The 24,770-nt window shown below is 45.6% G+C and overlaps 1 protein-coding gene across 6 annotated transcripts in view; it reads right to left on the minus strand.

Moving 5' to 3' along the window:
• MCF2 (MCF.2 cell line derived transforming sequence) overlaps nucleotides 1–24,770 on the minus strand; it is a 209,828-nt gene that overhangs the window by 129,936 nt on the left and 55,122 nt on the right. For all 6 annotated transcript variants that reach the window (XM_068250993.1, XM_068250996.1, XM_068250992.1 and 3 more), the window contains exons 3-4: nucleotides 20,312–20,426; nucleotides 12,624–12,714 (exon numbers count right to left, since the gene is read on the minus strand). In XM_068250993.1, coding sequence (XP_068107094.1) covers nucleotides 12,624–12,714; nucleotides 20,312–20,426 — 206 coding nt within the window. The remainder of the gene's footprint in view (nucleotides 1–12,623; nucleotides 12,715–20,311; nucleotides 20,427–24,770) is intronic.

Genomic DNA, 24,770 nt, shown 5'->3' on the forward strand with positions numbered 1-24,770 from the left:
GTACAATGTGTTTTGGGGTGTATTTTTACACATACCCATATTGGGTGGGAGAAATATCTCTGTAAATGACAATTTTTTGATTTCTTTACACACAATTGTCCATTTACAGAGATATTTCTCCCACCCAATATGGGTATGTGTAAAAATACACCCCAAAACACATTGTACTACTTCTCCCGAGTACAGCGATACCACATATGTGGCACTTTTTTGCACCCTAACTGCGCTAAGGGGCCCAGAGTCCAATGAGTACCTTTAGCATTTCACAGGTCATTTTGAAACATTTGGTTTCAAGACTACTCCTCACGGTTTAGGGCCCCTAAAATGCCAGAGCAGTATAGGAACCCCACAAATGACCCCATTTTACAAAGAGGACATCCCAAGGTATTCCGTTAGGAGTATGGTGAGTTCATAGAAGATTTTATTTTTTGTCACAAGTTAGCGGAAAATGACACTTGGTAAAAAAACCCATTAACAATCATTTTCCGCTAACTTGTGACAAAAAGTAAAATCTTCTATGAACTCACCATACTCCTAATTGAGTACCTTGGGGTGTCTTCTTTCTAAAATGGGGTCATTTGTGGGGTTCCTATACTGCTCTGGCATTTTAGGGGCCCTAAACCGTGAGGAGTAGTCTTGAAACCAAATTTCTCAAAATGACCTGTGAAATGCTAACGGTACTCATTGGACTCTGGGCCCCTTAGCGCAGTTAGGGTGCAAAAAAGGGCCACACATGTGGTATTGCCGTACTCGGGAGAAGTAGTACAATGTGTTTTGGGGTGTATTTTTACACATACCCATATTGGGTGGGAGAAATATCTCTGTAAATGGACAAATGTGTGTAAAAAAAATCAAAAAATTGTCATTTACAGAGTGATTTCTTCTACCCATCATGGGTATGTGTAAAAATACACCCTAAAACACATTGGTCTACTTCTCCCGGGTACGGCGATAGCACGTGTGGCACTTTTTTGCAGCCTAACTGCGCTAAGGGGCCCAACGTGCAATGACTACCTTTGGGCTTTACAGGGGTGCTCACAATTTAGCCCCCCCCCCCCCACATGACAGGACAGTTAACAAACCCCACAAATGACCCCATTTTAAAAATAAGACACCACAAAGTATTCCATGAGGGGCATGGTGAGTTTATAAAAAAAATTATTTTTTGTCACAAGTTAGCAGAAAAGGATACTTTGTGAAAAAAAACAAAAAACAACAATTTATGCTAACTTGTGACAAAAAACAAAATCTTCTATGAACTCACCATGCACCTCACGGAATACTTTGGGGTGTCCTCTTTCCAAAATGGGGTCATTTGTGGGGTCTGTCCTGGCATTTTAGGGCCTCTGCAATCATTACATGTATGGCCAGTATTTCTGCTATACTCCTTATATTGGGCATACAGGTAGTGCATTCTGGGCTGAAAGGAAAAATGAACGGCAAACATCCCTTCATTCGCATCGATCAATGTGGATGAACAAATATCTGCCAAAAAATGTGAAACAAAAAGAAAAGAAAGAGAGACATAGGAGCTGCCACCCCAAAAATCCAAACCCACCAGCTCGTATGCCCAGGCAATCCTGATTTATTCATCCACATTGATCGATGTGAATGGAGAAATCATTGCTTGAGTTCTTTTTTGATACAAAGTGCTTGCCAAAGCATATGAATCCCCAACACCACACCTTGGCCCATATGCCTCGGCAAACGTATCTTTTTTACTGTGGAGGAGAAATCTCGTCCTACAGCGCTGCATGCACCGATTCTGTGTAACCTGACAGAAGCGCAATGCTTCTGTCAGGATGCACCATCAGTGCTGCAGCTGATTGGTCGGTCGGTCGGTCGGTCTGGATAGAAAAAAGAGAGAAGAAAAACGAAAAAAACAAAACAAAAAGGAGGGGAAGGCGTCCGCCTGGACATAGGAGCTGCCACCCCAAAAATCCAAACCCACCAGCTCGTATGCCCAGGCAATCCTGATTTATTCATCCACATTGATCGATGTGAATGGAGAAATCATTGCTTGAGTTCTTTTTTGATACAAAGTGCTTGCCAAAGCATATGAATCCCCAACACCACACCTTGGCCCATATGCCTCGGCAAACGTATCTTTTTTACTGTGGAGGAGAAATCTCGTCCTACAGCGCTGCATGCACCGATTTTGTGTAACCTGACAGAAGCGCAATGCTTCTGTCAGGATGCATCATCAGTGCTGCAGCTGATTGGTCGGTTGGAAAAAAAGAGAGAAGAAGAAAAAAAAAAAAAAAAAAAAAAAAAAAAAGCAAGCAAGCAGCAAAGCACTTCAATAACATTAACTTTTTAAACTTTATTAAATATGTTCAAACCAAACAATAACATTGGTAACCAAATATTAACTTTTTTGCTTACCTGTTTTTTTTTTTTGTTTTTTTTTTTACCTGCGAGCTGAGGATAAACTTCTCCTCCCCCATGGGTCAATGTGCAAAGTGCAAATCGCACAGATATGTGGCGAAGTACATTATGCATTCTGTCCCAAGTGAAAGGAGAGGTTTCTGGCAGGCCAGTGTATTTGGATCTCTCAAAACCTGATGTTTGGGTTCACACTGCATACTGGCCTATCCGGTCGGTCGAGCCCGCCGCACCGTCTCGCCCAAAATAGATCTTCAGGGAATACCACAAGAGTAGCATTCGGCCTAGTAATTAACTGCGTCGCCGTAGACTAACATGACTTCCGGGCCGACCCAAATTGCCGCAGAAGCCACGCAGTAACGTAGGCATGCACTAGCGTTAAGTCAAGCACTTCCGGCGTAGGGGGGGACCGCAAAGTGTGACTTTTGCTAGGCAATTTGCCCTAACGCATCGCGCCAGTGTGAAATAGCACTGAGAGACCCTTGTGTGCCTACTGCTGTGTCTGTAGTTCCCTAGGTTCTAAAAGTGTGCCTTCTCATGGTACCTCTCATAACACTCCCCTAGGCATAGGCCAGGCTGGTCAGGACAGCGGGGACAGTAAACGGGGGTGTCATGCCTTATTCCAGCCTTGCTGCAGACACGACATCTTTTTCTGGGGTTGCGTTGAGTTGGGGTACTGGGAATCGGGTAGGCGTAATGCCTTCCATGCAGCCGGCTAGTTGCATTTGGGGGTTGGGCTCTGTCACCTTCTGGATAGAGGAGTGCCGAAACAATGTCTTCCTGGAATTGAAGGAAAGATCCAGTTCTCCCAGCCTTACTGTAGAGAACAAAGCTGTTGTACATCGCCAATTGAATTAAATACACAGACACTTTCTTATACCAGCGTTTGGTTTTCCGGGAAATTAAATAGGGCCCTAACATCTGGTCATTGAAGTCCACCCCTCCCATGTTGGCATTATAGCTGTGGACGGCGAGGGGCTTTTCAATGACCTCTGTTGCCCGTGTAATTTGTACTGTCGTGTCTGTGTGAATGGTAGACAGAAGGTAAACGTCCCTCTTGTCCTTCCATTTCACCGAGAGCAAGTCATCGGTACACAAGGCGGCCCTCTCCCCCCGTTGAAGTCTGGTGTTAACGAGCTGTTGGGGGAAGCCCCGGCGACTAGGCCGCACGGTGCCACAGCATCGGATTCCTTCTAACTAAGTGCTGAAAGAGGGCCACACTTGTGTAAAAGTTGTCCACATAAAGATGGTACCCCTTCTGGAACAAGGGTGACACCAAGTCCCACACAATCTTTCCACTGCTCCCCAGGTAGTCAGGACATCCGACCGGCTCCAATTTTGAGTCTTTTCCCTCATAGACCCTAAAACGAGATGTATAGCCTGTGGCCCTATCACAGAGCTTATACAGTTTCACCCCATACCGGGCGCGCTTGCTTGGGATGTACTGTTTGATGCCAAGGCGCCCGGTAAAATGTACGAGGGACTCATCTACACAGATGTTCTGTTCAGGGGTATAAGCATCTGCAAATGTGGATGACAGGTGGTCTATGAGGGGCCGAATTTTGTGGAGCCGGTCATAAGCTGGGTGGTCTCTTTCATGACAGGTGTCGTTGTCATTGAAATGCAGGAAGCGCAGGATGATCTCAAATCGCGTCCTGGACATGGCAGCAGAGAACACGGGCATGTTATGTATTTGGCGTGTAGACCAATAAGAGCGCAATACATTTTTTTTAGTAATACCCATGTTGAGGAGAAGGCCCAAAAAAATTTTAAGTTCGGAAACTTGGAGTGGTTTCCACCGAAAAGGCTGGGCGTGGCAGCTTTTCGGATGGGCGGTTATAAATTGTGTGGCATATAGGTTGGTCTCAGCCACAATTAAGTCAAGGAGATCCTGGGTGAGGAACAGTTCAAAAAAGTCTAGGGCCGATCCTAGTTCAACTGTCTCCACCTGGACTCCAGACTGGGCGGTGAAAGGGGGCAGTATGGGTGCGGCGGGATCAGGGGAATGCCAATCAGGGTTTGCCAGCACCTCTGGAAAACCAATGGGAGTACGGGCCCGTCTACTTGGTGGCTGCGGATCGGATCTTAATTCACGTACCACCGAACCAGTTTCTACTTCCAGGATGGTGTCCGCCACTTCATCAGGGTCTTCTGCGGAAGTACTGGTGTTGATAGGCCCAGGAGATGCTGCGCTGCTGGTGCATGCCTCACCAAGAAAAATCAGATCAGCGCCACTCTGCTGCCCTTGAGACTGATCTTCCGCCACCTGCAGTCCAGTGACATGGGGTGTGGTACGCCTGGCTCTAGCCGGGACCTCAACCTCGTCATCGGAACTATCGGTCTGAGAGCCACTGCTGTCTACAGGATCGTACTCTGAACCCGAAGATTCGTCGAATAAGTCGACCCAATCATCCTCATCCGACTGGTCCATGTACCTGTAGATGTCTTCATTGGAAAACCTCTTTTTTGCCATGGTGGCCTGCTAAATTTAGGAGGTATTCCTCTGAGACTACCCAGGAAAAGAGCACCTACCTAGCGAAAGGGAGTACTTGAGAGGTAGAAAGCTGTGGTCACTGAGTTTAGATAAAAAAAATCAAAACTGATGTTTACAGTGCCACAGCTTGTGTACAGTGTTTTTTGCAGTGATCAGAAAAAAGAAATTTCTGTCACTGCGGTGGGGCGGGCTGAACGCAGTGCAGGCGAACGATCAGGTCTGATCGGGCAAACACTGCGTTTTTTTGTGGATCCTAGAGACCCTAATATAGATCTGACTGTGATCACTAATAATCACTTACAGATACTATATAGTACCAATGCTGATTAGCGACAGTGATGACGCTAATTAGTGACTGTGGTGCAGTGGGCTGAGCACTAACTGACACTAACAACCCTTTTGCTTAGATAACTGGCCTAACTGTTTGTTACCACTAGTGATACTAAAAAAGTTTTTAGATCACTAGGACAGTGATAGTGATGGTGAGGGGGGGGGGGGGGGATCAGAGAGCAATCACAAATAATCAAAAACAATCACGAGACAATTACAACACAATTACAGCAATCGGCGCAATCAAAGCCAATCACGGACCAATTGAATCCAATAACGTGACAATCAAAAACCAATTACGTGACAATTGAAGCCAATCACACGACAATCGATGCTAATCACAGGGCAAAACAGCCAATCAGTGGGCAATTGGCACAATCAAAACCAATTACGGGCAATTGAAGCCAATCACGCGACAATCGAAGCCCAATTACGTGACAATCGAAGCCAATCACACGACAATCGATGCCAATCACAGTGCAATTGAGACAATTGTAGCCAAACAAAGCACAATCAAGCCTTACAGACAGGAGATAAGATACACAATGGCAGGGGGGAGAATATACGCAATCAATGAACTAGGACGGTGTGGGGAGGATCGGAAGGGGTGGGGGGTGATCAGATACCCCTAAGGGGTAGTTGGGGGTCTAATCTGATGGATAGGAGTGACAGGTGGTGATAGATGGGTTATTGACGGGTGATAAGTGGGTGTTTACAGGGAAAAACAGATGTAAACAATGGACTGCTGATGTGATCAGGGGGGGGTGTCTCGGAGGGATCTGAAAGGGTGTGTGGGTGATCAGAAGCCCCTAATGGGCAGTTGGGGGTCTGATCTGATGGGGGGCAGTGGCAGGTGGTGACAAGGGATGATTGACAGGTGACGGATAGGTGATTGACAGCTGATCAGCGGGCAATTACAGGGAAGATAGATGCAGTATACGGGGGGGGGGGAGATCTGAAGGGGTGGGGGGTGATCAGATACCCCTAAGGGGCAGTTGGGGGTCTGATCTAATGGGGGGCAGTGACAGGTGGTGACAAGGGATGATTGACAGGTGACTGATAGGTGATCGGCAGCTGATCACTGGGGAGATAGACAGATGCAGGGGAGATAGAAAGGTTCAGTATACAGGGGGGGGGGGGGGGGTCGGGGGGAGATCTGGAGGTGTGGGGGTGATCAGATACCCCTAAGGGGTAGTTGGGGGTCTGCTCTGATGGATAGAAGTGACAGGTGGTGACAGGGATTTATTGATGGGTGATATGGGGGGTGGTTAGGTCTGATCTGCGGGCTGCAGGGGGGTACAGGGGGGTGTCTGATGGGTGCTGCGGGTGATCGGGGGGTCTGTGGGGCTCCTAAAGTGTGTGTGTGTGTTGCTATACTGTGCCTGCTCTCCTCGCTGGTGGTCGATCGCTAAGTGTGACCACCAGCGGGAGGCAGGCAGTATAATACAGTTTGTTACGTAAACAAACTGTATTATACTCATTCTATAGGCCAATTTGAATTTTTACAGCCCGCCGGCGCTGCTGATTGGCCGGCGGGCTGAAGTCACATGGGGGCCGAAGAGTGTGACGTAGCGATCGCGCGGCTACAGCCGCGCGATCGCTCGTTAATCAGGCTGCAGCCGGCGACGCAGTACGGCGTCGCTGGTCCTGCAGCTGCCACTTTGCCGACGCACGGTATAAGCGTGCGGTCGGCAAGTGGTTAAAGCACTTTATGCCTCCAATTTAGCAATGCAATGTGATTTCTGCCCTATAGGGATTGTAACCCTGCTCTGCGTCAAATTCGTAATTTTCCGAGGGACTTTTGGTATGTATCCCACTCCGCCATGCCCCCCTCCAGGTGTTAGACCCCCTGAAACAACTTTTCCATCACTTTTGTGGCCAGAAATAGTCCTGTATGTTTTAAAAGTCACCTGCTCATTGAAGTCTATGGCGGTTTACCTGGTTCGTGCAAACACAAACTTTTGAGGACGTTCACGTTCGCAGTTCGCGAACCCAAAATCTGAAGTCTGGGCTATCACTACTGAAGAAGGCGTGAACACTGAAACGCTGATGGCACATTAAGGAGTAGGACCCGACCGCCCTCACCTGCAGGAGAAGCTTGGTTTAAAGTGTACCTGAAGGGAAAAAAGAGACCCTAGGGGGTACTTTCTTTGGGAGGGGGAAACCTCTGGCTCTTAAGGAGGCTTCCGCCGTCCTCCTCACCAGAGGGGATTCAGCACTGGACCCTCAAACATCTGCTTGTTGATTCTTGTCGGGAGCTTTGCACAGGTGTATCAGCTCCCCCTCGGACTCTGGAGGAAATAGCCGAGCCCGATTGGGTCTGCTCTGCTGCGCGGGTGCCAGAGATGCAGCACATGAAGTATTGACCTTGTTTATATATCCCCTGCACTCAGAAGTTGTTGTCTTCCAAGCAATAAACTGTCACTTGCATACCTGAATGTTAACTCTTTCAGGCAGAAAAAGAAGAAAAGGAACACAGCTCAGCTATGTGTATGCTTGGCACTGTATATACATGTCTACCTCATCATGTCACATTTCAGCTCGGGTACACTGCTTCAGGGAATAATTGTTGGATGCATAAAGATGTGACCGCGAAGTACAGCTGCATAAATGAAGGAAGTACACAACATCGGGTCATCAATCGCTACTTCAGGCTGAGCGCGCCCAACACCATTCAATGAGTCTGGACAGTCCTACTCCAATCTGTTTATGCTCAATTATTTTTGCATGGATGCTTCTAGCTGATTTTCTTCAGAAACAAAAAGATCTCAGTATCTAACCAGACATAAGTGCAGTAAAACGAGTTAGCTAGTGCCTTGGAAGATGCTGGCGCTATATAAAGTAATAATAATGATAATCAGTGACCACCAACAACACTGCAAACACAAGGAGCTTATCAACTGCCCATGTGACTAGGACTAGCAGCAATTAATAAGCATGTACACACATCCAATTTTGGTTGGTAAATAATTGGCCAATTTTTGTAGCATGAGGGCCAACATTTTTTTTAATACTATGAACAGATTGTGTAGGTAAGCCCTTTTCCTACATGTAGGTGGCAACATTGGTCAATCATTGGATGTGTACATATGCTTGACCTCCATTGAGCAAAACCAACGACCAATAGACGACGGGTTAGTCAAGAATTATAAAAAAATATTCTATGTAGATAATACGTTTGGCCGATAACCAGTGTCCTCCGGGTCATAATTTTTGCGCTTCTGCTAACGATCTGATCCGATTGTTGAATTAAACCCTGCTCCGAATGTCGATTGTTCATTGCAACCCATCAAGGATCTCTAGTTTTTTAATGATCATTATCGTATGTGTGTGCGCAGAGCTTTAGGGTCACTTCAGTTTGCCTTTTAATTACCTTTTCCAAACTCTCGATGGTGATCAGTCACATAAAACTACAATATACAATACACCAGTGTTCCTAGGACGGTCAAATATATTTATTACACACAAAAAACCTGTCATAATGCCAGAAATAAAAACAGAATTACTCACAGACTGGGCCCATATTCAACTATACTTAACACAGCTAAAGTTGGCCACAAGTAGCGGTGAGATGCTCAACACATCCACGACCTTACCAAAAACTTTTATATGATATACAAATCCCTGTCCACACTTCACATAGTCAGCGTCATGGCACCCCTCAGCCAGCAAAAGATGAGAATATATATTACAGCTGATTATCACATATGCTTCTTTCAGTTTTCAAGTGTGCACTGAAAGGAAAATGCAGCAGCACAGGCACAATCAATCAATCTGAGCAGCAGCACAGACACAATCAATCAATCTGAGCCACGTGCTGTGAGCCACTCTTGTTCCTGCATTGACATCACATTATAACTGCACAACATTAACAAATTATAACAGTTAATGGAGGCATTGAATATTAACACTGCACAGTCTCCAGCACTTTGTTAGGTTTAATACTGATGCTAAAAGCATAAGCAGAACTACCACACAGTAAAAACAGAGCCAACCCGGAAATAATATCTCGTTAGTGAAAGGTTAAGGTATAAGCCACACCAAACATCAATAATGGGAGTGATGCAGGACCATCTGGGACCTGAACTGTGCTACATACCAGTAAATACAAATGTTAGTATCGATTTGTAATTAACATGTAAATGTTATATATGTTACGGCCAGAACCCGAAGTGTGGCCACTTCTTGTTCTGGCCAGCCACTTCGGGTTCTGGCCGGCCAATGTGCGAAGTGGCCGCAGCGCATCGGCCAATGTTAGAAATGTAATGTTTAAATGTATTAAAACCTGCTTAATTTCATGAAATATAGCCGGCGGCAATGTAATAGATGAAGCCGCCGGCTTTCGCACTGCCTCCCCCTGCTCTCCTCCCCCCCCCCCCCCCCCCGCCTCTCTCCTCTCTCTGCCTCCTATACAACATACGGAGCAGCCGGGGACAATGCGTGTCCCGGAAAGTCGTTCGTCGCGGCAGGGAAAGCAGAGCGGGAAGGCTGCAGACATTGCTTCTGCCAGCACCCGCTCTGCAGGAACGGCAGGATTCCCCTGCCGCGACGAACGACTCTCGGGGACTCCGTATGTTGTATAGGAGGCACTGAGGCAGAGAGAGGAGAGAGGCGGGGGGGGGGGGGAAGGAGGAGAGGAGGAGGACGCTGCGGCCACTTCGCACATTGGCCGGCCAGAACCCGAAGTGGCTGTCCAGAACGCGAAGTGGCCACACTTCGGGTTCTGGCCGTAACATATATAAGCACACCTGAATCATAGTATGAATGGCTCGGAAAGATCAGCCGCTAAAGCGGGGGAATGTGTTCTTATATGGCTCATCGAGGTATTAAGTTTTAAGAATGAATTTATCCAGAAAACTCTTAAAGCTAATTAAGGCCCGATTCACACTAGCACTAAAAACGGTCCGGTCATGGAACTGGAACGGGACAGATGCTAACGGATGCAAACGGATCTAATGTTAACCTATGGATCCGTTCACATTGGTCCGTTAAAACCATTCCGCACACTCAGCTGAACGGACCGCAAGTTTGGTGCTGCAATGATTTTTCTGGACAGCGGAGCCAAACGGAATGAAAACGGACGATGAAGCACTCCATGGGAGGAAATGAAGAAACTGATTTTTACAACAGTCTGACTACAAAATGGACCGTTCCAGCTAGCAAAAATCTATTTTGGTGAAGGGGGTCTGGGGAAGATGGGGGTGTGGAATGCAGCAACGAATGTTCCGTACTTGTGACATGACTATATACTCTGTACAGTGCTGCATGTATCAGCACTATATAAATACTTGCTCATTCTGAACATCAACACATATAGCACTGGCATTTTCCCCTGCAGCTATTCAGCGCCTTCCAATGTAAAATGGATATCAACTGAACGGAAACGGAATGGAAACTGATCCGTTTTAATAGAAATTGGATCCGTTTTCACAAGTCCGTTTACTAGAAAGTGCCAGTGTGAACTGGGCCTTAGGCTGGTTTCACACTGTAAACTGATAGCAGTGATGCGGTGCGGCACTTCCACCAGAAACAGACGGAACTACGCGGTATTTCCCATCTAGCATTGGAGCAAGCAGGAAATGACAAGCACTTGCAGTAACTTCCTGCTTCGGAGTATGCGGAAGTGCATGGAAGTGTATTTTTTTTAAATCCCCGCGACTTCCGAGCCACCGCTGCAGAAGATGCGCGGTAACGTAGTTCTGGACCTGCTGTGAAAATGTCACTTCTGTTGTGCCGTAACGTGAAAGTATGAATGTCTCCAAAGACTTTCATTGCCCGGCAGTGGGGTGCGGTAAAAATACCGCACTGCCCCAGTGTGAAAGGGCCCTTAAGGTGGTCACACCATACAGTTTTTTTTTTTATTTTATTTGATTCGAACATTCCAATCCAATTTTCCAATTGATGGGAAGTTTCAATTAGAATCGTCGAGGTACCACACACTTATGTTCGAGATTGCCACAATTTCAGGATAAACGATTGTAAATTCCAAAAAAATAGGTTGGTTAGAAAAATCAAGAGAAAAAGTGAAAAAAGTTTGGTATGTACAGAATGAATGCATACAATTTTTTTCTGGTTGAATACAATTTTACAATCCATCTTGGTCTGAATTTTCCAACATGTCCAATCTCAAAAAAAAGCTTTACATTTTTTTGGCCAACCGATCGTATTTATCGAATTAGAGTAAAATTGTATCTTTTAATTGTATGGCGTGTGCCCACCTTTACAGATTTGTTATAAAAAAAATGGAAATTTCAGATCAGCTCTACATATTGCTATGATTAATGTCACCTGATTCATTAACTTACTTACTTGAATTCAGTTGTTCACCTGTGCCACTTCAGAGTACAATGTGACAAGACTGGAAGTATCACAGCTGTCTGCCAGTCACTCAGTTTGTGCAGATGTGGAAAACAGGGGCATATTGGATAGCACTATCACCTTGCAGTGAGTTTACATGGGTTTCCTCCAGGCACTCAGTTTTCCTCCCAATTCCAAATACATACAGATAAGTTAATACATACTGATTTAGCTTCCCCCTAAATTGTCCCTAGACTACAATGAACATAATGCCTATGGTAGGGATTAGATTGTGAGCCCCTCTGAGGGACAGTTATACTGGGAATACGAATACGAATACACAATGATTTTTGGGGGTAGATTCACCAGCCAACCGATTTTCCGTTTTATTTTTTTTATCGCTTTTCTGATCGATTTCCATTCACTTCTATGAGAAAATCGATCAGAAAACGATTTAAATCAGATCGGACCTGTTGGAAATGATCTATTGAGCCATCTGTCTGTCCCAAAAAACTAATCGTGTATTCCCAGCATTAGTGACATGAAAATATACTCTGTAAAGCACAGCAAAAGATGTCAGTGCTACATAATAATACTAAATTATAATAAGTTGTGATACTTGTTTAGTCTTTCCTGCACTTTGTAACAAAGACTAAAAAAAGTATCACAACTTATTATTATTTATATAGTGCTGACTTCTTCCCCAGCGCTGTACAGAGTATATAGTAATATGGGATGTGTCTGCTTGTGGCAAGATAGAAGCATGCCCTCCCTCTGGCTTTAGTAGCACGGAATCACTCCGCTAACACTGACGTCATGTAAGTCTCTGATTTGCTACTCATGATCATGTGCTAAAGCAGGATGTGATCATAGCAAATCAGAGCTTTGCTGATTATTAGCTGATCAAACAAATCACATGTTCTTCCATGAGTTCTTTTGGACAAGACCGTCACTAATTTCCCAACACAGACTACTGAGTTAACATGACAATGATTTATTATTTTGTAAAAGGACAAATTGTTATGCTTGTTTTATAATCATGCTATTTTATTATATGCAAAACGTATCTTCGAGTTATACATGTGGTTGAGAAAAATATCAATGAATTCAGACTCACAGATAATTTCTGAAGCGTTAGTTTTACAGACGTCCATGTGTCCAATCTTCTGTCCAAAATGATAATAAATTTAACATCTGTTTCATGTTTGCTAGGAAAAAACAAACACACAAAAAAATCTTGTTTATAGGCATTATTTTACAAATGCAGTTTCTTCCACAATACAAAAATGTACAGGAACGTAGAAAATTCTATAACTAAGTAGACTACGGAGGGCATATTTGTAAAAAGGGCGCCCGGAAAAGCTAAAAAATGTCTCACCCCGCTGTGGCAAATTTCCCGGCAGCGTTAATTACTATTCGCTCTCCAAGACACCGTACAGTGGGGGTAAGATGCAATTCAGCTTCCAGCTATTGCTGGAGGCCGAACTGTTTTATCGTAATTTGGGCTTCATCTTTTGCCAGCACCCAAATTAGTCACAGAGTGCCAGTATGGCCGTAAAAGAGGGATATGGAGGCTTCCATATTTATTTCCTTTATTTCCACTTCAGTCTTGGGAATTTCACAAGAAAAACAATGGTGTGCTTGGTTTTAACGTAACTTTATTCTTTCATGAGTTATTTACAAGTTTCTGACCACTTATAAAATGTGTTCAGTGTGCTGCCCATTGTGTTGGATTGCCGATGCAACCCTCTTCTCCCACTCTTCACACACGGATAGCAACACCGCAGGAGAAATGCTAGCACAGGCGTCCAGTATCGGTAGTTTCAGGTGCTACCCATCTCGTATCTTCAAAGCATAGACAATTGCCTTCAGATGACCCCAAAGATAAAAGTCTAAGGGGGTCAGATCGGGAGACCTTGGGGGCCATTCAACTGGCCCACGATGACCAATCCACTTTCCAGGAAACTGTTCATCTAAGAATGCTCAGACCTGAGACCCATAATGTGGTCATAATGTGTCATCTGAAGGCAATTGTCTATGCTGTGAAGATACAAAATGTGCAGCACCTGAAACTACCGATACTGGAAGCCTGTGCTAGCATTTCTCCTGCGGTATTGCTATCCGTGTGTGAAGAGTGGGAGAAGAGGGTTGCATTGACAATACAACACAATGGGCAGCACATTGAACACCTTTTATAAGTGGTCAGAAACTTATCACCAGAGAGGAGGAAGGATGCCACAGACAAGTGAGGACAGAGGAAGATGCTGCATCACCAGAGAGGAGGGAGGATGCCACAGACAAGTGAGGAGGACAGAGGGAGATGTTGCATCACCAGAGAGGAGGAAGGATGCCACAGACAAGTGAGGAGGACAGAGGGAGATGCTACATCTCCGGAGAGAGGGAAGGGCACAACAGACAAGTGAGGAGGAAAGAGGGAGATGCTACATCACTTGAGAGGGGGAAGGACACCACAGACAAGTGAGGAGGGACAGAGGGAGATGCTACATTACTGGAGAAGGGGATGGACACCACAGACAAGTGAGGAGGGACAGAGGGAGATGCTACATTACTGGAGAGGGACACCACCAGGCCCGCCATCAGGGGGGGATAACAAGGAGTCCCGTGACGGGCCCGGAGCCTGCAGGGGGGCCCTGTCCACCTAAACACCCCCCCTCGCCACTGGACGCCGCTGCGCTGCCTGCATCAGACCTCGATCAGCGGGCGCCACTGTGCGGGCGCTAGGACCTAGCGGACACCGCACTTATATGCGGAAGTGACATCACTTCCGCATATATAGAGCGTGGTGCGTCCATGCGCCCGCTCTAACTGGTCGGGTCGCCTGCTGATTGAGGTCTGATGCTGGGCTGCTGCTGGGAGGTGAGGGGGAAGCCCGTCACTCACTATCTAACCTGGGGGGTCCCTGTCACTCACTATATTACCTGGGGGGCGCCTGTCACTCACTATCTAACCTGGGGGACCCCTGTCACTTACTATCTAACCTGGGGGCCGCCTGTCACTCACTATCTAACCGGGGGGGCGCCTGTCACTCACTATCTAACCGGGGGGGGGCCCCTGTCACTCACTATCTAAACTGGGGGGTCCCTGTCACTCACTGTATTACCTGGGGGGCGCCTGTCACTCACTATCTAACCTGGGGGGTCCCTGTCACTCACTATATTACCTGGGGGGCGCCTGTCCCTCACTATCTAACCTGGGGGACCTGTCACTCACTACATTACCTGGGGGGCGCCTGTCACTCACTATCTAACAAGGGGGACCCCTGTCGCTTACTATCTAACCTGGGGGGTACCTGTCACTCACTATCTAACCTGGGGGGCGCCTGTCACTCACTATCTAACCTGGGGGTCCCTGTCACTCACATATCAAACCTGGGGGTGCCTGTCACTTACTATCTAACCTGGGGGATGCCTGTCACTCACTATCTAACCTGGGGGGCGCCTGTCACTCACTATTTAACCTGGGGGGCCCCTGTCACTCACTATCTAACCTGGGGGCCCCCTGTCACTCACTATCTAACCTGGGGGCCCCCTGTCACTCACTATCTAACCTGGGGGACGCCTGTCACTCACTATCTAACCTGGGGGCTCCTGTCACTCACTATCTAACCGGGGGGCCCCCGTCACTCACTATCTAACCTGGGGGTCCCTGTCAGAATTCAGAATCCAGGTGAGAGGTGTCTACCATATTAAGCCTATTTATGTGAAAATGCTGTCTATTTATGTGCCTCATGACTGCTGAATTTGTCTTGTTGGGGGCCTAATGATTTGTTAGGAGCCTCAAGATTGCTGAATTTGTCTTGTTGGGGGCCTCATGATTTGTTGGAGGCCTCGTGATTTGTTGGGGGCCTCATGATTGCTGAATTTGTCTTGTTGGGGGTCACACGATTGCTGACTGTGAGACTATGGGAAAAGCTGAATCATCATCACATGAGAAAATAGCATTAAATCTACCTTTTTAAAATAGAAAATAAAACTGTGAGGTTCTAAAAACAATTATGGAGCACTTCCTCCTTCCAGCTTGAAGGAGGAAGTGCTCCATAGCGAGGCTTGCAACGCGTCCATTTGGACGCTTGCACCTGGTTGATACGCTGGACGGAGAGCGTCGTTCTGGGTGATTAATTCCACCGCATCTAGCTGCTCAGCTGCGGCAATTAGAACTAATTTGAATCACGAGTATCCACCGTGGTTATTCGTGATTAATCCGTGGAGGGCAAACCTGCAACTAGCTCTGCCAACATGTAATGGCTACACACATTTCTCAGTTCGTGGTGGGGGAGGGCCCAGGACTGATGATTTGTGAGGGGCCGCAACATTTCTGATGGCGGCCCTGGACACCACAGACGAGTGAGGGGACAGAGGGACAAGCTACATCACCAGAGAACGGAAGGATGCAACAGAGGGACGACAGAGAAGGGTGCTAAATCACTGGAGAGGGGGAAGGACACCACAGACAAGTGAGGAGGACAGAGGGAGGTGCTACAACACCGGAGAGGGGGAGGGACACCACAGACAAGTGAGAGGGACAGCAGTGTTCTCCCCAGAATGTTTTCCCAGCCGGGTGGCATGAAAAATTAGCCGGGTGGGACGTGATAAGATAATACAGGGCCGGTGCTTCTCTGCACAACTCTGCTTACAGCATAAGAGGAGGTGAGCCAATGACAGCCGGGTGCTTACCAAAACTAGCCGGGTGGAGCACCCGGCTAAAAGAGCCTGGGGAGAACACTGGGACAGAGGGAGATGCTACAACACCGGAGAGGGGGAAGGACACTACAGACAAGTGAGGAGGACAGAGGGAGATGCTACATCCCCAGAGAGGGACACCACAGACAAGTGAGGAGGATAGAGGGAGATGCTACATTACTGGAGAGGGGGAGGGACACCACAGACAAGTGAGGGGAACAGAGGGCGATGCTACAACACCGGAGAGGGGGAAGGACACCACAGACAAGTGAGGGGGACAGAGGGCGATGCTACAACACTGGAGAGGGGGAAGGACACTACAGACAAGTGAGGAGGACAGAGGGAGATGCTACATCCCCAGAGAGGGACACCACAGACAAGTGAGGAGGATAGAGGGAGATGCTACATTACTGGAGAGGGGGAGGGACACCACAGACAAGTGAGGGGAACAGAGGGCGATGCTACAACACCGGAGAGGGGGAAGGACACCACAGACAAGTGAGGGGGACATAGGGAGATGCTACATTATTGGAGAGGGGGAAGGACACCACAGACAAGTGAGGGGGACAGAGGGAGGTACTACAACACCGGAGAGAGGGGGAGGGACACCACAGACAAGTGAGGAGGAAAGAGGGTGATGCTACAACACCAGAGAGGGGGAGGGACACCACAGACAAGTGAGGAGGACAGAGGGAGGTGCTACAACACCGAAGAGGGGGAGGGACACCACAGACAAGTGAGGGGAACAGAGGGAGATGCTACATCCCCAGTTTCCTGTGACAGTAATGGTTATTCAGATTGGTGTGACTCAGCAGTGGTTATCAAACATTATGTGACAGAAGTGGTCAAGTGTTTTCCTGAGATAAAACACTGGTCATTTTTATCTCCTGTGACATAGCACTTGTTATACTGTTCTCTTTAACAAAGCAATGACCATTCAGACTCAGACATGGGGTACAAGAGCATTCAGTCTCTAATCATTTCAGGATCTATCATCAGCAAGATCCTGCAGGATTACTTTTCTGCGGGATTGAAAGGAATTTGGGGAATTGGAGGGGGTCACATAGGATTAGGAGTATATCTCAGGCAGAAACTAAATGGATCTTCAAATTGAATTGTATGGAACCTATAGGTTTGAATATCGAACTGGATCTAAATTGTTTTATTACTGATGATTATCATAAGGGTAGTTACTTCTAGTTTGCAGGACTGATAATAGGAATGGAGTTGTGATGTTGGTTGTATAAGGTTGGGGTCCTCCTTTAGATTGCTGCCGGGCTGATGGCTGCATTTAGCAGCCATTATGTGTGGAGGTGGACTGGGGATGACCTTCAACAACATTGGCCATTTTTAGGTTTTGTTTGTTTTAACCTTTTATTGCTTTATAATTGTATTTTGATGTATTATGATGTTTCATTTTAAATGTTTTGAATGTATCTGTATAACTAGTATATGGTAGACGATTGATGTAACAAAAGGTAAGATATGTGGGGTCCGCAGCCCATTCATCAGAAGTGGATTTGACTATCCGCTTGTTTTGTTGATATTATTTGGAACAGGAGAGATTTATACGTACCTTCCTTGCGTTCCTCTCCTGTCTTCTTCCGCGTTCCATGGTGGGTAATTCCGCAATGGACGCGTGTATTTATATTGATATTTTATCTTTCTGTGCAGTCCAAGCGGCGGAAGTTTGGATGATCACGCGGCGGAAATGACGCAATAGATGCGTGTATGTATAATTTACCTCTCCGTGTGCTCCAAGCGGCGGAAGTAGGGAAGATGATGCGGCGGAAATGACGTCACGTATCTCCGCAATGATTGGAGGTGCGTTGGGTGCGCCGCGCCTTCTGTATTTAAATGCCGGCTTCTTCACCACTCGGTTCTGCGAGCTCCTGATGACGCTATTGCGAAACCTGGTCGAGCGGAGGTTTGGTGGATGGGAAAGCGGCACCCCACGTATTGATTGATTATATGCGCTTTACTGCTGCGGGTCCCTTTCAAAAGGGCCTAGGAGTAAGTATTTTGTATACACTGTTTTATTGAATAAATGTTTTGTACTTTTAAACGGAGTACACTTAGATCTTTATTCATTTGTCATGCACATGCTGGGAATGTCTATTTGCTAAGGAAGGAGGCTGGACATATCAGTATAGAAGACAGAAACAAGAAATGGTGATCGTGGTGGCATATCTATACATACGCTTCAGACCTTATAATCTGGGTCTTACTAAGAGCTGGTAAGCCTGCACTTTGAAGGGTGTTGGTGGAGGAAGGAAGTACCTTTAGCGCTAAAGTTTTATTGATGTGGAATTTTATGGAGTCTATCTGAGGACTTTTAACTTGGCAAGCTTTATGGGACTTGTTTTGATCCAAGAAGGACATTTTATATTTCTCTTGCGCGGATATATTGCTCATTCACATTCAGTCTCCTGTGGTACTGCAGTGGTCATTCCCTCTCCTGTGATACAGCAGTGGTCAATCAGTCTCCTGTGCAGGGCCCGCACTACCATAAAGGCAAAGGGAGAAATTGCCCCAGGGCCCTATAACTGGTAGGGGCCCCCAAGGTGCCCCCCCCCCCCAACTTAACTGTTGCTCCCCAGGACCCCAGTAGAGTCTTTGGCAGAGCAGCATCTCACCTGTTCCTATGGGCTGCACACTTCTATCAGTCTGTGGCTCTGTGCACTCCAGTCTTCATCCACTGCTGGCTGCATCTTCTCTGTGACCAGTGGACTGTTATTACATAATACCATGTGCTGGGTCACGAAGGATAGGCGCCTCAGTGAGAATGAAGTTGGGTAGTGCATGGAGCTATGGAATGGCAGAGGAGCATGCCTGCCAGAAGAGATGAGATACTACTCTAACGAAGACTCTGTAGAGGCCTCAGGGAGCAGAGTTAAGTTTATTAGTGGTGGGGAGCTGCAGCCAGCTCAGGAGCCCTGGGAGGAAATTTGGCTGCAACAAAGGGCTCCTCATGCAGCTTACTTGTTGGGGGGAGGGGTCTGTTGGGGAGGGTCCAGGTTAATTTTGCCCGGGGGATCCATTGCTACTAGAGCCGTCCCTGCTCCTGACACAGCAGGAGCCAGGTTTATGTGATATAAATGAGTGACCATTTGTGTCATAGGAGGTTTAGTAACTACTGATGTGTACAGGAGGCTCAGTGACCATGAGTCCCATAAAAGAACATTTTGGGAAAAGTTGTGTAAATGGACACTGCGTCACCAAGGTTAAAGATCGGTCACAGGCCATACAAACAGATTTAGTCTATAAAAAGAAACAATGTCAGCCCGCACACATTAAAGGCCCCTTTCTACGAGCAGTTGATAGGCAGTGAAAGGACTGTCGAACACTCACAACTTCCTGCTGCTACCTGGCAACTGCTCACTGCTGCTTGGTAGCTGCTCACTCAGTGCGCCGTTCAGCCGCCTGTGGAAAAGGGCCCTTAACATGACCCTCTTGTAGTATAAGGCTTGATGACCCAGCTTTAGACTAATGATTCATTTTGTATGTTCTAAAAGAGTAGTAAAGTGAATAAGATGCCAGGTTTCATTACGTTACTGCAGCTACAGTGCAGCGAGCCATCACATTAGCTCTTACCTAATATAAACCCAGCAACACTTTAATAAGCTGAAAGCATTTATGAGTTGGCACAACATAAACATTTAGACTATTATCATATCAACGACTGACCTTTCAGTGTAACGGTATTCTCCCTGCAATCTATAACAACTGACTATAACATGCTCACAACTCTGTTTCAATATGAAACTTATTACAGAGAAACACGAGCCAGTAATGGTGATGGAGAGCTGAGCGGAGTTACATTGCTTAGGTTTTTCTAGCTGTCTCAGCTATAATTGGTAGGCTTCCTCCTCACTTCCTGTGCTGGTGACAGGATCACAAAGACAACAAAGTGAGGTGAGTATAGCATAAGCAAAGGATTTGATACAAGTTATGTAGTTTGGAACTGGAAAAAATCATCAGCTAAAGCATTAGAGTAATCAAAGTGGTGCAAATTTGCAAAAAAAATAACAAAGTTGCATTAACTCGAAAGTATTACCATGTCGTTATCAATAAACACAGGCACTGTAACATCTGTAACATATACCTTGGAATGGAAGTCAGATATGTTAGGACCGTTTTTAGCACCTCATCAGGAACTTCATGGAATGTGGCATTTTCTGGTAATGTGATGATCCATCCGTTGTCCTTTCCCCGACCTCCTGTACAAAAAAACATTTTAAAAAATGCAGTTATATGATAGATTAATTCTGTTTCATGCCATCTGTTTCATGCCATCCTTTTCCCCATAACAATGTATGGCTGCGAAAGTTGGACCCCAAGAAAAGCAGATAGAAAAAAAAAATGACTCCTTAGAGTTGTGGTGCTGGCGACAGTTGCTTTGTATTCCATGGACAGCAAGGATGACGAACAAAGAAGTATTGGAGCGTATAAGACCAGACATGTCACTGGAAGGCAAGATCACCAGACTCAGACACACATATTTTGGCCATGTGATGCGATCAAATTCCTTAGAGAAAGACCTAATGCTAGGACTGATCTGTGGCAAAAGACGACAAGGCCACCAGAGAACACGTTGGCTTGACACCATCAAAGCCGACACAGGATTGAGCTTAAGGCAACTGGCAGAAATGGTACAAGATCGGACAGCATGGAGAGAGCTAACCCAAAGAATCACCAAGAGTCGAATAGAGTACTGGATGAAAGACGCAAGGGTCTGTTAGGAGCCCAGAAACTCATTGACCTTTTTTTTTTTTTTTACACACCCACTAATAACAAGCATCACAGGTGAAGATGGTTAGCTTTAAAAGCCATTGAAACCCATTTGTGTGCATGTTATCAGGCCAAATCCCCAAAGTATGTAAACTTTTGATCATGGTCATTTGGGTAGTTTGTGTAACGATTACAATTTAAAAAGAGTAAACACTGTTGTTGATAATAAATGGCTTCAGCCAACCACTAACCATGAGTAATAGAAAAGTTTTGGTGTTAATATTCATTTTTATGAAAAATGCTTACAGTGGATCTAAAACTAGGTTTTCCTTTCTGCACTAAAATATAGGCAACAGCATAATAACTAAGAAAATCATTTCCTGGTTACAGCTTTGGGCTTATTTCCACTAGTTCTGCATCAGTTTGTCTGCATCCAGATTTCTGGATGTGGCTATGGATGTGGCTATTTAGCATCTGTTTCCACTACATGCAGAAAAACTGACTCCAATGAAAGCCTATGGGCCTATTTCCACTAAATGCGATTTGCAGATTTTTGCATCATGCATGATTTCCCATACAATGAATACGTTAGTGGAAACAGGCCCATAGACATTCATTGGAGTCAGTTTTTCTGCATTCAGAATCTGATGCAGAAATCTGCAAGATGCCACCCATAATTTTTCTGCAACAGAAAAATATATTGATCCTGACTTCACTCACTTAAGTGAGTGAAGCCAACAGAAATATCATGTTTAGTGGAAACAGGCCCATAGGCATTCATCGGAGTCAGTTTTTATGCATCCAGAATCCATGTGTAGTGGAAACAGGTCCTAGAGCTCCTCAGAGATGCCTCAGTAGTATATTTAAGGCTCATACACACATCAGACTATAGTCTTTGGAAAATGAAAGATCACAGACCAATCTTACCACCCTGTATGTAGTATGAGAGCCATACTCTACACAGTCTTTTCTATGGAGCTGAACTCCACATCAGAAAAAAATCTTTGCAAGATGCTGCACACACAGATGCTGTACAGACACAAAAGATCAGTATCTGCAAAAGATCTGTTCCTGCCAAAAATCCATTCCTGCAAATTGCAATGATAGTCTATGAGATCTGCAGATCATCATACACACATGATTTAACTGACATTCATCTGCAGATCAGATCCACCAGGATGGATTTTCAGATCTGCAGATGACTGCTTGATCTGCAGATGAATGTCAGTTAAATCATGTGTGTATGATGATCTGCAGATCTCATAGACTTTCATTGCAATTTGCAGGAATGGATTTTTGGCAGGAACAGATCTTTTGCAGATACTGATCTTTTGTGTCTGTACAGCATCTGTGTGTGCAGCATCTTGCAAAGATTTTTTTTTGATGTGGAGTTCAGCTCCATAGGAAAGACTGTGTAGAGTATGGCTTTTATACTACAGGAAGGGTGGTAAGATTGGTCTGTGATCTTTCATTTTCCAAAGACTATAGTCTGATGTGTTTATGAGCCTTTACTCCCTGGTTTGCCTGGAGCACATACAGGGTCAACCTCATGTGTTTTTTTTATGTATAGCTTTTCTGACCGCCACACCATGATACAGATCAGACAGAGATGGCAGCTCAAATATCTGTAAACCTCACCTGTGTCACAGCAAATCATGGTGAAGACTGCTAAAAGATTAGTTAACCACTTTACCCCCACCCATACGCATTTCTCCGTCCCTTTTTTCATCCTTTTACCACCAGGGATGGAGAAATCCGTACTTCCCGCGCTCCCGCCGCTGCCCGCACTCCCGCTCGCTTATGCACGCACTCCCGCTCGCATGCACGCCGCCGCCTGCTCGCCCGGAGATCAATGAACGGGAAAATCCATTCCTGTTCATTGATCTAAGCCCCCGCAATGATCCGCTGCTTCTACGAGAAGCAGCGATCATTGTGAAGAAAAAAAAAAAGTTCCCAGCCTTTGTATTTCCTGCAAGCATCCTTCTGGACGCTTGCAGGTTGCATAAATAAAATGTTACTGTGGCCATCTTGTGGCCAAATAGTAAAACTATACCCTAAAGCATTTTTCACATACAAATACACTACTTTTACACAAAAAAATTAACTCATTACCTCCCACACTACCCAATTTTTATTTTTTTTTTGTAATTAAAAAAAAAAATTACAATAAAAAAAAATACATAAATAGTATTAGTTACCTTAGGGACTGAACTTTTTAAATATTTATGTCAAGAGGGTATAACACTGTTACTTTATAAACTATGGGCTTGTAATTAGGGATGGACGCAAAACTGAAAAAAATGCACCTTTATTTCCAAATAAAATATTGGCGCCAAACATTGTGATAGGGACATAATTTAAACGGTTTTATAACCGGGACAAATGGGCAAATACATTTCATGGGTTTTAATTACAGTAGCATGCATTATTTAAAAACTATAATGGCTGAAAACTGAAAAATAATGAATTTTTTCCCCACATTTTTCCTATTTTCCCATTAAAAACATACAGTGGGTTGCACAAGTATTCGGCCCCCTTGACGTTTTCCACATTTTGTCACATTACTGCCACAAACATGAATCAATTTTATTGGAATGCCACGTGAAAGACCAATACAAAGTGGTGTACATGTGAGAAGTGGATCGAAAAACAAACATCATTCCAAACATTTTTTACAAATAAATAACTGCAAAGTGGGGTGTGCGTAATTATTCAGCCCCCTGAGTCAATACTTTGTAGACCCACCTTTTGCTGCAATTACCGCTGCCAGTCTTTTAGGGTATGTCTCTACCAGCTTTGCACATCTAGAGACTGAAATCCTTTCCCATTCTTCTTTGCAAAACAGCTCCAGCTCAGTCAGATTAGATGGACAGCGTTTGTGAAGAGCAGTTTTCAGATCTTGCCACAGATTCTCGATTGGATTTAGATCTGGACTTTGTCTAGGCCATTCTAACACATAGATATGTTTTGTTTTAAACCATTCCATTGTTGCCCTGGCTTTATGTTTAGGGTCATTGTCCTGCTGGAATGTGAACCTCCGCCCCAGTCTCAAGTCTTTTGCAGTCTCCAAGAGGTTTTCTTCCAAGTTTGCCCTGTATTTGGCTCCATCCATCTTCCCATCAACTCTGATCAGCTTCACTGTCCCTGCTGAAGAGATACACCCCCCCCAAGCATGATGCTGCCACCATGGTGTGTTCAGAGTGATGTGCAGTGTCAGTTTTCCGCCGCACATAGCGTTTTGCATTTTGGCCAAAAAGTTCAATTTTGGTCTCATCTGACCAGAGCACCTTCTTCCACATGTTTGCTGTGTCCCCCACATGGCTTGTGGCAAACTGCAAATGGGACTTCTTATGCTTTCTGTTAAAAATGCCTTTCTTCTTGCCACCCTTCCATAAAGGCCAACTTTGTACAGAGCATGACTAATAGTTGTCCTATGGACAGAGTCTCCCACCTGAGCTGTAGATCTCTGCAGCTCGTCCAGAGTCACCATGGACCTCTTGACTGTATTTCTGATCAGCACTCTCCTTGTTCGGCCTGTGAGTTTAGGTGGATGGCCTTGTCTTTGTAGGTTTACAGTTGTGCCATACTCTTTCCATTTCTGAATGATCACTTGAACAGTGCTCCGTGGGATGTTCAAGGCTGTGGAAATCTTTTTGTAGCCTAAGCCTGCTTTAAAGAGACTCTGTAACAACAAAAACCTCCCCTGGGGGGTACTCACCTCGGGTGGGGGAAGCCTCCGGATCCTAATGAGGCTTCCCACGCCGTCCTCTGTCCCACGGGGGTCTCGCCGCAGCCCTCCGAACAGCCGGCGACTGTGCCGACTGTCATTTCAA

Source organism: Hyperolius riggenbachi, chromosome 8, assembly GCF_040937935.1.
Source record: "Hyperolius riggenbachi isolate aHypRig1 chromosome 8, aHypRig1.pri, whole genome shotgun sequence".
NCBI lineage: Eukaryota > Metazoa > Chordata > Amphibia > Anura > Hyperoliidae > Hyperolius > Hyperolius riggenbachi.